We start from the raw sequence: 16,270 nt of genomic DNA, 5'->3' as shown, positions 1-16,270 counted from the left end.
AAGACAGGGAATTTCCCTGAAACAAAGGGAGTTTCGGCAGCTGCTTGGGAATAGTCCTTAAAGTCCCTGTCCCGAGGGAGACTAACCACAGTTGGCTCCAGTTATAGCCATTAACCCGGGAAATGAGTGAGGAAGAAGCCCCCACATCTATTAGGAGGAACAGTGAGTGAGTCAGAGTCCCCTTTGGTAGGGATGGCCTGTATTTCCTCCAGCAAGTGGGTTTACTCGGAGGAGGCCTATTTAGATGATTACCATCCAATTTTACTAGCCAGACACATTCAGGCAAACACATTCTGCCCTGTTTCCTGCAGAGGAGACCTAACGGACAGATCCCACTGAGGCCATGCAGTGTTATAGGAGCTCAGTGCTTTCCTAAGTTTTGCAATCCGAATTATTTCCAGTGGGTTAAAAGGCACCCCAAGGGAGAGTCCTTGGGAACTGAAGAAGAAGCCTACTGAGGCCATGCTCCCAGAAAAGTAAAGAAGGTCCATTACCAAATCCCCCCCTGACTCCTGGGTGGTGTCCCACGCAGGATATGTGAGAGGTTCTCGTGTGCCAAAAGCGACCAGAAGGGTCCCTCAAACAAGACATCGCTATTGATCACAATCCCGCCTTCCCATGAAGGCATTCCTGCCATCAAAGGCCCCGTAGGAGGGATGCCGGCGTCCCCTCCCCTGTCCCATCGCATCCTAGGCTGCCAATGGGTGCCTGGTGAATGGGCTGAAATACCCGTGCCGTGCAGTCCTATGCCCTGAAGGTTGCATTCTGCCCTGCCATTTTTAACCCATGGAAAATACTAGAAAAGTTTTACAAGGGGAAATCACCCAATTCTGTAATAAGTAGTTAGTAGAGGACATTGACGGAAAGCAGTAAAGATGGAAATCCATCATGGTCTAAGCAACATTCCAACACATGTGGTCTTTACAGCCAACTTCCTAGGAAACGGTCCCCGGTTGGGTTGTAATTCGGGCAGGTACTGGTTTTGGCCAGCTCCGAGTGGAAGTCCCGTGGCCAGAAGGGGCTAGATCAGGGATATGGAGGGGATCACATTAGATCAATCAGGAGGAAACCTCGCACGGGAGTCTTAAGATTGGCAGCTGTCCTGGTGACTTAGGTAGCTGTCCTGTGCCCAAGACAGACAACCTTGTATAAGGACAGGAATAAAGAGAGAGCATCAAGTTTCTGGATCTTGTTACCATCCCGGCCAGGGTACTAACTTCTAGCCAAAAGGCAGACTCTCTCCTCCCCGTAGAGTAGCCATGGGCTAGAGGATTACAGCCTGAGCAGTCGGCATGAAAGTGCTCCAATAAGACCATACTCCTTGAAGGGCCCCTGGAATGAGAGTAAAGGAAGAGGAGAGAAAGTACTCACCAAGTTTGCACCGCGGCTCAAAGTCCACATGAGACCCCGGACTTAAAGCCCCAAGTTGGGTGCTGTATGATGTAGGAAAGACAATGTTAGGGTTCAAAGCCAATGGCCAAGAAAGAATCCTTGAGACGTCTTTAGTGCAAAAAAGTGATTTTATTAAAGCATGGGGACAGGACCCATAGGCAGAAAGAGGTGCAATGGGGTCATGAGGAGTGGCCCATTATATACTTCCAAGTTGGGAAGGGGTTAGGGATAGTGTAAGTCTCTAATGAATTTTGAAGACAAGGTTTCCAGGACCTTGAGGGGCTAGCTATTGTTGGGAAATTTCATTTATTACCGTCTAATAAAATCTGAGTCATGAGACCCTTCAGATATCTATCTATAGGCATATGCTTGGGGATGATTGCCAACGTGTATCTTGGGGGTTTTAAAGATAAAGGAAATTTCTAAAGGAATTTTTATACATTAAAGTAGACTTACAGGATCCTGGGGGCGGTGGGGGGGTGCGGGGTGGTGGTCAGGCTAGGATTGCCTTTTGCCCTTAGCAAAGCATTAACATCAAGACAGCTGAGTTCCTAGAGGAATGTCACTCTGCCTGTTTCAAGGACTTGTCAATGGGCTGTAGGCAGTAAGGAAACTTAATAATTTTTCTTCTGCTTTTGTCTCCCACGTCACCACCCACACTGCCTCTAATCCAGACACCTGTCTACACCTGCCCTGCCCTCAGGCTTCTTCCTTCCCCTTGGAGAGTGAAGCCTCTCCCTGTTCCTACCCCCTGCTTCAGCCCGGGCCCCCCGTACACCCCTCCCTACCTATCTCCTCATTTTCCCGAAAGTCCTCTCTCTGTCCACCCCCATGCCTCTCCCTCACCCTGTGTCCCCAGCTCCCTCTGTCCCTTCTCAACCTCACTGACCCCTCACCCCATCCCCCGGGTTCTGGCATTCAGAGCACTGGCCAAGGTCACCAGGGGTCAGCTTCTCAAAGCCAGACCCAGATGCTCCCTCTGCAGATCTGAAGCTGTTGAGCCTTCTCACCTTTCTTTCAGAAACTTTTAAATTGTGATATGTAACCCACGTGGGTTGCATTGAACGTAAAAATAAAACACAACGAAATTCTTAGAAAGCAAATGCCCCGCCGCCACCACCCAGGTCTCGGAATAGAACAGCGCCAGCACCCAGAAGCCCCTCGTGGCCCTTCTGCCCTAGACATGACCACGGCACTGGCTTCTTGTCTGGCTTTGCTACTTTATCCCGTCACCGCCTAAGTGGGCCTCCCCGGGCCCTGCGTCCTAACAGCCCAGGGCTTGACCTTCGTCCAAAGGGCATCACAGCACGCGTGTCACTTTGCGGGTGGTTCTCTGGTTGCACTTTGTGTGTGAGATGCAGCTGGGAGTTTGCTCCGTGCTGGGGTTCCTCTCTTCTACGGCTGTGTGGTTTTCCCGCGTTCCTCAGTCTGCCCCCGGGGGCCTCCTCAGTTCTCGAACGCTTTGAGAAGGTGGCTTTTCCGTGGTATCCAGGTCTTTAGCTTATCTGCAGGCAGCAGGGGGGATCTGTCCTACCCAATGTATGGGGACCCAAAGACCCTCCTTTGTGAAGCTCCGTGGCCTTGGCTTTGCTGGCTGCTCCCCCGCTCTCTCTCCCACCTTTCTGGCACTTGCCCTGAACTTGAGGGCTCCTCTCACTATCACCTTCATCCTGGAGCTCCCTTCCTCATTCTACACTTCCCTGAATCTGGAAAATCTCCTTCCTTCCAAGGCCTCCCTTAGACCTCCAAGGGCTGCCCTCCCCACCCCGACTCCAGCCAAGATGGTCCCCAAGCTTCACCACCATCAGTTGCCTGTGACCGCCCCTCACCCCACGTGCCTCACTCCTCCCCAGGCCAGCACCTCCTCTTCCCCGCTGGGTGCATGCACCTCTTCCCTGTCCCCTAAGACCACAGACAACAACTCCTCCTCCTCCTCTTCCACCCCTTCTTCCTTCTCCCTCCTGCAGCTCCTGCTGTCATCTCCATGCCAGCTGCCTCTGCTGGCTCGGGTCCCATCCCTTGTCGCCTGGCTCACTGCGCCTGGCCTGCATTCCCTACGTGCTGGGCAGCCAGGGGGTCCTTATCACACACACGCACACACGCACACACGCACACCTGCCTCACAGCTAAGCCCTTCGGTGACCCTACAGGACGAGTCCAAGCCCCTGAGACGAGCCTTCAAGAACCTCTTCTGTTCGCCCTGCCCTCTCTCCAGCTGTACCCCTACACTCTCCTCCCCGTCCTCTGCTTTCCAGGAATTCCCTGCTCCGTTCCTCGTTCCTCGTCACACACTCGCCTCCCTGCCTTTGTCGCAGTGTCTCCTCTACCCAGAGAACCCCCACCCCCACCCCCAGTAACACCTACTCATCCCCAGAAGTCCATGCAGATGATCAACTCCTCCAGGAAGCCTTCCCAGCCCCCCGCCTGGATTAAGAGCCTCCTCTGAGCTCCCCTCTGTCACAGGCACTTCCTGCCATCTCCTCTGTGTACGACCCCGCAGGCAAGGAGGGACAGTCGGGGCTCCTCTGTGCTCCTCGGCCCCAGCACGGAATGGACCTGGTACACAGTGGTGCTCAGCAAGTGTTGGCGGACTGTGTGTTTACTCGGCTTTCTGACTGGGTCTCCGTGACTTTGGGCATTTAGACAATGAGGGTCTAGAGGCATTTCTGGTCAACTAGTTGGTAGGGGCTCCGGGTACATTGGAAGACCCCCACTTGGATGAGATAACCTCCGACTCCCCCATGAGAACTTCCCAGGGGGAGGGGTACAGTAAGCATTGCCCTTTTCAGGCTTTTGTGAAAGAGAACCACCACCCTTTCTTTTTAATTAATGATAAAGAGGGTGAGGAGGGGGCTGGGCCTCAGTTTCTGGAAAATGGGAATAGTCCCATAACCACACCTCCTGTGCCTGGTTCCCAGGGCTGTTGTGAGAATAATTTTTCTAAAGCACTCAGAAGGGGTTACGGGGACCTCCTCTGTGCCAGGGCCCGAGCTGGCCCTCCTCACACCCTCACCCCCCAGCCGTCCCGCGCACTGGGGCTGTTTTCGCCCTCCACAGATGAGGACCCTGAGGCTCAGAGTGCAGCTGCCACCCCCCAGAGGGACAGAGGGATTATTCGACTCTGGGGCGACCTGATGCTTCTCACCTCCACAGACTGAGAGCCAGGGTCCTGTGGGGACCAGTGGGTGAGAGGGGTGCAGCGGGCACTCGGGGTCAGGCACAGGTAGAGTCAGTGTCCTCGGGGGACGACGTGCCGGCCCAGGGGGGGGACAGGGAAGAGGCTGATATCCTGTCTACCACCCCCAGCACAGGCCGGGAACCGGAGGGAAGGAGGGAGCAGCCAGAGAGGCAGAACCACAACGGGAATCTGGGGCATGGTGTCCCGCATGTCCTCAAGGCTGGGCTGTGACGCAGAGCGTGGCCCTGAGTAGAAAGCCTCGCCCAGGCTGTGGGGAGAGGTCAGGGCTACCCTCCCCCCGCCCCGGCAGTCCGCAGCTCCCCGGCCGGGCCTCACTGCCCAAGGTCACTGCTCAGCTGTGGAGGTGGGTGAAGCTGAGGGGGGGGGGGCGGGGCAGCCAGCGCTCTGGGTCCCAGGGATAGAGGGCGCTGGCGGGCAGAGACTGAGGTTGGTAGGCCAGGGTCCCTCTCCCTCCTGGGGACACCTCATTCGCAGACAGCAGGCAGGCGGGGGGTGGCAGAGCGGCCTGTGGAAGGTCTACAGGGCTAATCTCCAAGGGGCAAAGTCCCAAAGAACCCATGGCCCTCTCTCCAGAAGGGGCCATGTGGCTGAGGCTAGGACACCCCCTTCACCAGGAGTCATGCTCTCTCACTACCCCTTTTACCCTGGCTCTGAGCCTCAGCTCTCTCCGTGTGTGTAGGGGGGGCTTAGAAAGAGAGCCTCGCCCACCCCCAGGACTGTTCAGAGTTTGAGAACAATGAGATCTTAGAGTGGGGCCCTGGATGAGAGGAGCGGGGACCTTCCCCGGCTCCCCCCTACTCCCTCCACGTGCACATGCATACGTGCATATTCCCACTCGCACCCTGCCCCGTGGACTGTAAAATGACGAAGGTCAGGTGTGGGAATGGGGGTTCCTGGCACAATGCTCAGCATGGGTGTGGGTGTGGGTGTGAAGGGGGATGCGAGGGTGTGTGCTGGAGAGGAGGGGTGGCTCTCGAACCTGTGAGAGGCCTCGATGCCAGGCCTCTGAGTTGACACAGAGCTGGGAGGAAGCTGGTGCAAACCTTAGGAGCTCACTCGGAACCGTGAAGATCTCAGCCCTCCGCGCCCCCAGCACAGAGGCTCCCATGCCCAGGGCTCTGAAACCCAGCAGAGCTCTTCCCCGCCCGGGCCCCTGTCCCCTACCCCTAGTTTGGGCAGGGCACACCTGAAGGAGAAGCTGCCATGAGGGCCTGGGAGCAGGGCCCCCCAGGAGCTGAGAAGAACTCAGTACTGCTGAGAGCTGGGAGGGCCCCCAGAGGAGAACCATGGTGTGGAGGCTTCGTGGACTTACACAGACTTGAGCCAGGATTTGTTTATTTTTTAGTTCGTTCAATGCTTTTAACTCTTTTATGTGAAGTACACACATTCAGACAAATGCACAAAACATAAATGTGTCCGCTGCTGTGATTTATCACGGGTCCCACAGGTCAAAAGGTGCAGCCCAAAAACTCCCCTGCACCTCCAGTCACTCCCCCCAGCTCCCTGCATAAATCCCACACCTTGACTTCTAACTCTAGTGTTTCAGTTTGCCTGGATTTTTTTGGTTTTTTTTTTTTAAGATTTTATTCATTTGTTTGAGAGAGAGAGCGCGCGTGCCAGCACGAGCTTGCGCAAGAGAGAGCAGGAGCTGGGGGGAGGGGCAGAGGGAGAGGAAGAAGCAGATCCCCGCCAAGCAGGGATCCAACGTGGGGGGGGGGGCTCGATTCCAGGACCCTGGGATCATGACCTGAGCCAAGGCAGATGCTTCGCTGACCCAACCGACCGAGCCACCCAGGCGCCCTAAGTTGGCCTGGTTTTGAGCCAAATCTCTATGGAATCATAGGGTAGGTACTTCGCGTCCGACTTCTTTTGCTTGAGATTAAGTGTGAGAGCCTCCTCCCTGCGGTTTCGAGTAGTTGGTGCTCGTTTATTCCTACCGCTGTCTATATTCCATTGTGTGAGTATGTCTCCGTTCTACTGTGATGGCCATTCGTGTGATTTCCACTTGGGATTAATACAAATAATGCTGCGAGGAATGTTCTCACACCTGCTGCTTGAGGCGGGATGCACACGTTTGGTTGGATATACACCGGGCGTACAACCGCAGGACCATAGGCTATGCCTGCGTTCGACCTGAACAGTACCCAGCGGGTACTGCGTTCGACCTGAACAGTACCCAGCGAGTACTGCATTGAACCTGAACAGTACCCAGCGACCAGGCAGTTCTCCAAAGTGATGGTGACCGTTCAGCTCCCCCCAGCAGTGAGGAAGCATTCGGCTTGTTCCACCCCCTCCCTCATCCACATTTGACACGGTCAGGATTGTTTAGTTCCGTTTTTGTCATTCTAGTGGGTGTATAGGAATATCTCGTTATGGTTTTAAATGACTAATGAGAGCGGGCACCAATTCACATGCTTAGTGACTTATTCTGTCAAGGGCCAGTTCACATCTCTTGTCCATTATTCCCTTGAGTGGTCTTTTTCGTGCTTATTTGCAGGAGTTATTTTTATATCTGAATATGAGCCTATTATCCGTCCCGCATGTTGCAAATATCTCCTATTGGTCTTGCCCACTCATCCCCTTAATAATGTCTTTTCATGAATAGAGGTTCTTAACTTAAATGGGCCAAATTTATCAATCCTTTCCATTTCTGCTTGTGCTTTTTTGTGTCCTGTTGCTCAAAAGCGTTCCTTCCCCGATGTTCTTCATGGTATTCTTATCTTTGTCTTCTAGAAGCCTTACTATTTTACCTTTTACACTTAGATCTCCATCTATCTGGAATTTATTGTTGCTTACGATATGTGACGGCAGCCAAGTTTCCCCTTTCCCATATAGATGCCAAACTGACACAGCAGCATTTACTATAATCACAGTCTTATCCCTGCAGCCCTTGAATGCCATCATTGTCATGGATCGAGAGTCCATGTACATGTGGGTCTGTTCCAAGGCTCTCTATTCTGCTTCTTTGACCTACTTATCAATCTTGGCACTGATATTAGCCTGTCTTAATTACTGTAACTTTATCATAAGTCTTGATAGCTGATAAAGTAAGTCTTCCCAACTGTTCTTATTCAAAAATATTTTAGCTCTACTTGCCCTTTTTATTTCTCAGAATCATATAGAATTAGCTTGTCTATTTCTACACACACGAGTTATGATTTTGATTGGAAGTGCATTAAATCTATAAATCAATTTTGGAAAGAACTAACTCTTTAAATATTGCATCTTTCAATCCATGAGCATGGTATGACCTTCAATGTCTTTAGATTTAAATTATTTTAAATTAGATGAATAATATATGGATATATTCTTATTAGAAATATAAAATTAGGGGCCCCTGGCTGGTTCATTCGGTTAAGTGCCCAACTCTCAGTTTTGGCTCAGGTCATGATCTCAGGGTCTTGAGATCAAGTCCCATGTTGGACTCCATGCTGGTCAGGAAACCTGCTTAAGATTCTCTCTCTCCCTCTTCCCCTCCACCACCCCCCCAAATTTATGCACTCTCTCCCTCTCTCTCTAAAATATATATTTTTTAATATATTCTATTAAAAACATGTATGATTAGAAATGAAACAAGTACTCCTTTCCCTTCCCAAACAGAGCAGCAGCCACTGTTCTTATATACCTGTATGCATGCCAGTGCACGCGTGCACACACACACACACACACACACACACACACATTTTGGATGGGATCATAGCAATTTGCCACGTATTTAATAATATCGTGCAGACATCTCTCTGGGTCAGAACAATCTGCCGAGGTTGCTCTGTGTGAGTACTGCTGTAGCCAGAGACTGTGTGTGCCCTGGCGGAAGTCTATGGGCTGAACTCACTGAGCATCCTGGAACCTACTCTTGCACACATGCGTGTCCCTCTAGGAGATTTAGTCCCGCAAGCGAAGAAACCCATCTGAATGCTGCTGTAATTATTCAGAGCTGACATAATCCAAGCCGGAATGGGGCGGGGAGGGAGAAAAAGGGCAAATTTCCTTTTCCAAAATAATACGTGCTTCCTCTTGACAGTCTCCTGGGCCACCCCCCCCCCCCGTGTCGGTCCCAGGGCTGCCATAAATGGAATGCGTGGGACCCAGCAGAGGCTGGGCGTGGGGCCCAGCGTGAGGGCAGCAAGGACGAGGAGGAAGGGGTCTGACCTGCTGATTAAAGCAGCCACTGAGCAGAAACGGGGCAGGGTAAGAGTGGGATGAGAACCAGGTCACACCTGGCCTGGGCAGGGCCCTGTGCCCGCTGCCGCACGCGCTGACCCTGAGCTTCTCGGCAGCCCGAGGGGTCTGAGGCTTAGCAAGGTGGAGGGACCTGTCTGGGCTCAGTGAGTCAGTGGCCACCCTGGGCTTCTGACCAAGGCCTGACCGCAAGGCCCTGTGTGTGTGTGGTCTCTAGGCCAATGCTGCCCAATGACACCAGATGGGCCCATCTAGAGGTGCCAAGGCCTGGAACTGAACTGGGGCTGGGGAGACTGACCCCAGACTGGCACCCGTTAGAGGGAGTCCGGCCAGAAGGCTAGACAGTGGCAGGTGACAAGTGGCGTCTGATGAGTCACCGCTGTCTGGGAACCCTTCTCCAAGGAGCCAGTGGCCCACACGCAGCAGGTGGAGGCAGCAGCCGGGAGCCAGGCCACCTCCCCAGTCAGCAGGGGGCCCAGGTGCGAGTTGGGGGCAGAGCTCTGCTTCCTGGAAACTTGAGGGCCTGGCTCAGCCGAGGAGCCCCCACTCCCACATGCCAGGCCTCAGGAGGGCCACGGGCCACCGGGGCTTAGCAAACTCTGCCCTCCTCACTTCCCTCCTCCCACCTCCTCCCCCTCTACCGACCTTCCCGGCCTCACATTTTGGTTCCTTTTTTATATTTATATCCAAGAAATACCCTTTAAAAAATTTTTTAATAAATAACAGTAGGGAATTTTTTTTTAAGATTTTTATTTATTTATTCGACAGAGATAGAGACAGCCAGCGAGAGAGGGAACACAAGCAGGGGGAGTGGGAGAGGAAGAAGCAGGCTCCCAGCAGAAGAGCCTGATGTGGGGCTCGATCCTGTAACGCCGGGATCACGCCCTGAGCCGAAGGCAGACGCCCAACCGCTGTACTACCCAGGCGCCCCTACAGTAGGGAATTTTTTACCACAAAACAAATGCCACCAATGTAGCCCATTCTTCTCCTACGCAGAACGAGGGCAGCGGGATGGCACAGTGCTTACGAACACAGACTCAAGGGCCAGCAGGCCCGAGTCTCAAACCCTCTCTCTGCCTCTCATTAGTTTTGTGACTGAGCGAGTTACACGCCTCTCTGCGCCTTGGTTTCCCCGTCACTGCGATGAGGATGATGACAGGCTGGATGCGAGGCTCGATGTGGGGACTAAGTGAGGGAGGGCCTACCCGGGACACAGTCGGTGCTCGGAGAGCACCCGATATAAGGACTTTTGTCACACCTAACCAAAGACAGAGCCCAGCAGCCTGGCCCCACCTCATTCCCTAGATCTTGCAGCTGGATCCCAGCCCTGACCTCAAGTCTTTAACTGGGGCTCCTGGGCCTACCCTATGTCTCTTCCTGCCCCCACCCCCCGGGGTGGTAGGGGGCCTGTGGCCTGGGCTCAGCCCCAAGTAGCATTCACTGGGAGTTCTGAGCATTCTTGTCTGGGTTCTTAGTGACATGAGTAAGGACGGGGATTAGAAAAGGGGAGAAGGAGAAGGCAGAGAAGTGGCTTGGAGTTAACCAGGCCCTGAAAACCTGGCCCCGGGGTCTTTCGAGTCTCTACCACTCATGGGCTCCCTCACCAGGGTTGTGAGCCCCAGGTCCCTCTCCGTTGGCATCACAGGAAGAGACATGGCCCCCAGGAGAGACCCTTGGCATGACTGTTCTCCGTGGCCAGGAGGCATGGAGGCCAAGTCATTCCCACCCCCTCAAGGAGTTGCTAAGACTCAAGGGCACAGCTTGGGGTTCAGTCTGCTCCTTGGCCTGCTGAATTCCAAATGGGGGTGCAGATGTGGAGCTGGGGCACGGGTTCTGAGCTCTGGCACCCCCAGGAGATGAACAACTACCGGCGGGCCATGCAGAAGATGGCGGAGGACATCCTGTCGCTGCGGAAGCATGCCAGCATGCTGGAGGCCGAGAACCGCGTGCTGAGGAGCCAGCTGGCCCAGGGGGAGGGCGACGAGGAGCAGGACGACACCAACAAAGCCCAGAAGCTGGATGAGGGTATACGGGACCCTGAGAGCCTCCGGGTGCCCACCCGAGCGCGGGCTCTGGAGTGTGGGCCGGGGTGGTGGGGAGCCTTTCCCAGCTCTGCCTGCTCCTGGACACCGGTGGGGGCCTCTCCGGGATGGGGAATGGAGACTCCAGTCCTGTCTCGAGCGTAAGGACGGAGAGACGCCTGCCCCTGCCCCCCAGCTGTGCTGAGCTGGGCAATGCCTCCTCCCTGAGCCAGCTCCCCCACCCCACCAGTGTCCATGAAGCAGAAACTGCTGCTGAGCGAGCTAGACCTGAAGAAACTGAGGGACAAAGTGCAGCATTTGCAGAATGAGCTGATTCGAGTGAGCTGGGGCTGGGGGTGGGGCAGAGGGCCTGGGGAGCAGAAGGGAAGGGAGCTGGGGGGTGTCCAGAGCAGTGTCTGGGAGCAGAAGGGAGAGAGGCATGGAGGGAAGGGGGCACTGCGGTGGAAGGCTCAGCGGAGGGGTCAAGGGTAACCCCGGACACCTCTCCTTTCCCCGCCCCCCTGCCCTCCTCCACCTACAGAAGAATGATCGAGAGAAGGAGCTGCTCCTCCTGCACCAGGCTCGGCAGCCGCAGGCGGCACTGCTGCAGCGGTGCCAGGACAAGCTGAAGAAGATGAAGGCTCTGGAGGAGACTGTGCGGCACCAGGAGAAGGCAGGTGCCCCGGGGGCCACGCGCCAGGCGCCAGCCCCGGATGGGAAGGTGCGGAGCCCCCCTGCCAGCCTAGCCTTCGCGCTCTGCCTTCCAGGTAATCGAGAAGATGGAACGGGTGCTGGAGGACAAGCTGCGGGAGAGGAAGGAGCCCCTGCTCAACAGGCTGCAGGGAAAGCCCACCACAGGTGAGTCTGCTCCCCAGCTTTTGTTCCACCCCCGCGGGCCTGGCCTTCCCGGAGCATGGGCTTCGGGAGCAGAACTGCGGCAAAGGATGCTACCCCGCACCGAGGCAGGCAGTGAGGGGCTCCCAAAGGTCCCCTGGGCTCCCTTCTCTGCCAAGAAGCCCCTCAGGACACATGGGGACAGTGTGTGAGCCGGGCTAGAAAGACAGGGGCCCCTGCTCAGACCCACAGAGAGGCCCCACAGACTGGACTGAGCAGACAGTCCCGAGAAGAGGGGCTGCCCGAGCCCTTCCCGGGACTTCCGCGTCTCCCCACGTCTTCAGAATCTGCTTCTACCAAACAAACAGCACTTTTTTGTTTCCTCCACTGTCCTTAACCAAAGCCACCTAGAAGGGCCAATCTGAGGCAGGGGATGAGTGGGGGAGAACCAGGTCCCACCGTCCCAGGCTGGCCAGACAGACAATTTCCCTGAGCCTTCCGTGCAGGCTCGCGGGGAACCTCCATGTGCCCGGCCCCTGGGCGGCCTTCACTGAATTGGGGTGTTGGGGGAGGGGGGCCTTTGGAAAACAGTGCAAGCTGGGGCTGCCTTTCAGGAGCCCCGAGGTCATCCCAGAGTGGGGTGAGAGAGGGGAAGGCAGCCTAGGGAGGGCAAAGGCCCCAGGGAGTGACAAGGGCAGGAGCAGAGAAGGGAGGAAAGAGAGAAGTGAAGAGCCAAAATTGACCCAGGACCCATGGCAGGGGAATGGTTATGGAGAACACAGGGGTCAGATTCTAAAGAGCCTAGAATGATGGCCTGAAGCATGTGAATCTGATTCCCCTGGCAGCAGGGAGCCATTGAAGGCTTGGGAGCAGAGGAGGGGCAGAATGGAGCAAGATGCTGGGGCAGATCAGGCTGGGGGCAGGCAGTCAGGAAACCTGTCTCACGAGCAGCTCTGGCCACATCTGCAGCTTTCCCCGTGCTCTCAGCCTCTGGCCTTCCCCCGGGGTCTATGGGAGAGAACCTGCCTATTGACGTGTATTCAGTCCTGCTGGCGGAAAACTCCAGGCTGCGGGCCGAGCTGGAGAAGAACAGTCACCAGTCGGCTCCCATCATTCTGCAGCAGCAGGCGCTGCCGGTAAGAGCCGCTGGCGCACGCGGGGCCTGGGGCTGCCTGAACAGACCGCTGGGTGCTCGGCAATAACGCACAGCACAATCCAAGTTGAAGACCACGATCAGGAGCTAGGCCTCCCAGGGTCTACAGTGTGCCTGGAGACCCCTGGAGCCCCAGCTCTCAGGCCTGCCTCTTTCCTCCTGGGGAACACACACGGGTCTGAACACACCTTTGCCCTCCTCTTGCAGCCTGGGAGAAAGCAAGCCCCTAATGGCCCTTGACCTTTGATCCCTGACCCCTTTTGCCACCTGGCTGGCCTGCACTTGGACTCCACACGAGCCTCTCTGAGCTCCATCCTGGAGCATTTCCTGGGATTGGTACAGCCTTGGAGAGCCCTTTTCCCCCATCCCAGGTGGACCCCAGGGAGTTGGGAGCAGGAGGAGACCTGGCAGAGAGACCGCAAGAGACAGATGGCCCAGGCCACTCCAAGGGCACAGAGGCCCTGCCGGCACAGGTGGGTGCCCCTGGCCCTGGAAATGCCCAGGCCCCGCTCCATCTCCAAGGCTGCCGCAGGTGCCCCTGCTTTACGCAAACCGAAAGACAAGACATTTGGAATTACAGAAGAGGGGTGGGCAGGAGACACAGGAGGGTTTTTCTCTTCATCCCAGGACTTACAGGAGGTGAGTTCTGTTTGAAAGCACCCCTGATGCGTGAACACCTGGGTAAAGTGCGGGGACAGGGGAGCCCTCACTTTACGAAAAGACTCCTCATGCAAGATTCCTTTCTGTGCATTTTATATTTAGAAAGTAACGTGCAGAAACTCCGTATAACCAAAATCCGTGGGGGGAACAGCGGTGAAGAAAGCACCTGCCATTTCAATGTCAACTTCGGGAAAGAGGGTTTGGCCCTGGGTCCGAGGCTCTGTATCGGGGAGCTGAGCTGGGAGCTCAGACCTGGCTGGTTTCTGCCTCAATAGCTCACGGCCTCCTGAGCCTGCACAGCTGTAGTCCCCAGCAGGAGCCAGATGTGAGCTTCTGCTTTGCCCACAGGATCTCCTTGCCAGTACTTCAGACAAGTTCAACCTTCTGGCCAAGCTAGAACGAGCTCAGAGCCGGATCCTATCCCTGGAAAGCCAGGTAGGTGAGCCAGGCAGGCGTCCATCAGGCTGGGCAGGCCCACCACTCAGCAGCCCTTGACCTGAGTCAGGCTCCAAGTGTGACCAGGGTTATGGCTCAGCGTGTGCCCAGGGTCAGGGCTCAGTATGTTGTTGGAACTCAGGGAAGGTCCATCTGTGTCTTAATCAGACTGTCATTTGGCCCCTCCCCACCCACCCCTGGCACACCTGATGTCTCTGGAAGGTAGTGAGCCCACATTGCCCGGGCTCTGGTTGCCCTGCTCGCAGGGATGGGCCCTACTGCCCAGCGGGTCCCCATCTGTCCCTCTCCGTGTCTGCAGTTAGAGGACTCAGCTCGACGCTGGGGGCGAGAGAAGCAGGACTTGGCCACGCGGCTGCAGGAGCAAGAGTACGGCTTGGGGCACCCCTCAAACCCCGTCATCACTGACCTGCCTGTGAGTGACCTCTCTGGACAAGCTCCGTGGGGTGCAGGCAGTGGGGCTGGCAGCTGCCACCCCCGACCCCGAATCCCTGGGCCCTGAGAAGAAATGCCTAGGGGGACCCGCCCCGCGCTTGAAGTCAGAAGACCCGTGCTCGGTTTCTGCCCTGTTGCCATCAGGAGCCCTGGCCTGGTCTCCATGCCCCACCTGCCCAAGGGGAATAGAAAGCCCCCCCGAGATCACCCACTTCCCACGGGTGGTGGTGAGAATCAAGGGGACATGGCCATGGATGTAGGGTTGCCCCCATAGGCATTTCTGGAATGCTTTGGCACTGGCTGTACGTTAGCACTGGGTTTGCTCCCGGGCAGAGTAGCTGTGACCCCCACCCAACTCCAGAGCCCCTAAGGCTCTCCCCATGAGTGCACCTTCTTGGCCCCTGCAGTGCTACCCACCTGCCAGGGAAGGGGGCACGGTGCCAGAGAGAAATGCAGCTGGCTTCGTCCACACAAATAGGCCTGTTCGCAGCTGCCCCTCGAGCTTGGCCCCAGGCCCCCAAGCCTCCCAGAGCAACACCCCTGATGGCTCCTGCTCTCAAGCTGACAGGGTTCTGCTCCTTCCCATTCCCCTGGAAAGGGCTGATGGGGCGGCGGGGGGGTGGGGGGGAGCTGACAGGGAACGCAGGGCTGCCTTTGCAAACTCACCTGCTGAGACCTGGGGGCTCTTGGAGAAACTGGGCGGGCCTGCTGTGGTTAAACAGGTTTGGAACCCTTTGTGAAGGTATGGCCCACTGTGTTCAGACCCTCTGAGGCCTGGCTTGCCAGGCATGATTTGATGGGTTCCCTCACCGGGGGGAGGGGCATACTCACCTCACTTTGCTTTGCCACAGAACTCCTTGGCCCACGCCAAGGATCACAGGCGACCCTCGAAGCTGGACCCCCTGATGCCCAGCTCGGAGACTAAGCTCAGCAAGCCCTCAAACTCCGAGAAGACCTGAGTCTTAGCTGACCTGAGTAGCTGGAGCAGGCCTCCCGCTCTGTGTGCTGGGGACTCTCATTCCACCCCCCAATGACTGTATTAAATGCCATAGGTCAGTGAGCGTTCACCTCTTTCCTGGAGTAGGGCAGCCAAGGGGGCCCAGCTTCCTCCTGCCGGACCCTACTCTGAACCCAGGCCCTCTGCTGAAGCCCTATAGCCTCCTGCCTGTCCCAGAAGCTACCATTTTGGGAGAGCAAGGGCCATAGTGGACCCAGGAGGGCGGGGGAGAAGAGGCCTTCCGAAGCAGGAGCCCTTCTAGACCTCCAGAAGAAATGAGATGACCAGCTCTTTTGGGAAATGTGAGGGAGTGTGGGACTTCTCACTTGCCCCCAAGCATCTCATATCTGAAATCCTTTCTTTCAATTTTGATTTACCTGTTTCTCGGGAAGGGAAAGACTTAAAGCCTGCCTGTGGCAATCTATTACATAATAGTGTGAAATACCCCACTAACTGAGCTAGGCTGAGCTGTCAATGTTGTGTCCAAATACAGCCAGGGACAGTAAAAGCCCTCCGCTGAGAGTCAGGAGGCCTGGATTCCAGCTATAAGCATGCTGTGTGACCTTGAATGACTCAAGCAACCTCTCTGGGCTTCCATTTCCCCCATCTATCCCATGCAGAGCTTGGCTTCTTTGATGGTAAGGCCCTGTCCGGCTCTAACATTTCTGAGTCAAAGACAGCTCGGGCCCAGAGAAGAGAAAGGAAGTGGGAAGGAGAGAGAAAGACAAGAAAGAGGATTGTATGGCAGGGAAAAGCAGAAAGGCTCCAAGAGCGGACTCAGAGCCTGCAGATGCTGGCAGAAGAGACCAAGATGGCAGGGCTGTTGTCCTGAGCAGGAATAGCTCCCCTGTCTGCCTGCAGGACTTAGACCTGGCTAGCAGAGGGCCGGGAAGGATCAGGCACCCGATCAGGTCAGGAGTTACGGAACTCAGAAGGGGTTAAGA

General features: G+C 55.8%; 1 protein-coding gene across 5 annotated transcripts in view; it reads left to right on the top strand.

The window, feature by feature from the left end:
* CCDC33 (coiled-coil domain containing 33) overlaps positions 1 to 15,389 on the top strand; it is a 74,620-nt gene extending 59,231 nt beyond the window's left edge. The window contains exons 10-18 of one of the 5 annotated variants that reach the window (XM_087856791.1): positions 10,627 to 10,798; positions 11,045 to 11,133; positions 11,336 to 11,467; positions 11,562 to 11,652; positions 12,616 to 12,764; positions 13,153 to 13,254; positions 13,790 to 13,876; positions 14,196 to 14,309; positions 15,181 to 15,389. In XM_087856791.1, coding sequence (XP_087712917.1) covers positions 10,627 to 10,798; positions 11,045 to 11,133; positions 11,336 to 11,467; positions 11,562 to 11,652; positions 12,616 to 12,764; positions 13,153 to 13,254; positions 13,790 to 13,876; positions 14,196 to 14,309; positions 15,181 to 15,288 — 1,044 coding nt within the window. In that variant the 3' untranslated portion in view covers positions 15,289 to 15,389. Of the gene's footprint in view, positions 1 to 10,626; positions 10,799 to 11,044; positions 11,134 to 11,335; positions 11,468 to 11,561; positions 11,653 to 12,597; positions 12,765 to 13,152; positions 13,255 to 13,789; positions 13,877 to 14,195 lie in introns of all 5 variants that reach the window. The other 4 variants (XM_087856790.1, XM_087856793.1, XM_087856792.1 and 1 more) reach the window with 4 other exon arrangements.
* Positions 15,390 to 16,270: the final 881 nt, after the last annotated feature.

The sequence above is a fragment of the Ursus americanus genome, chromosome 28, assembly GCF_024610735.1.
Source record: "Ursus americanus isolate L20-20 chromosome 28, mUrsAme1.1.p, whole genome shotgun sequence".
Taxonomy (NCBI): domain Eukaryota; kingdom Metazoa; phylum Chordata; class Mammalia; order Carnivora; family Ursidae; genus Ursus; species Ursus americanus.
This window is presented reverse-complemented; position numbering and strand designations above follow the sequence as displayed.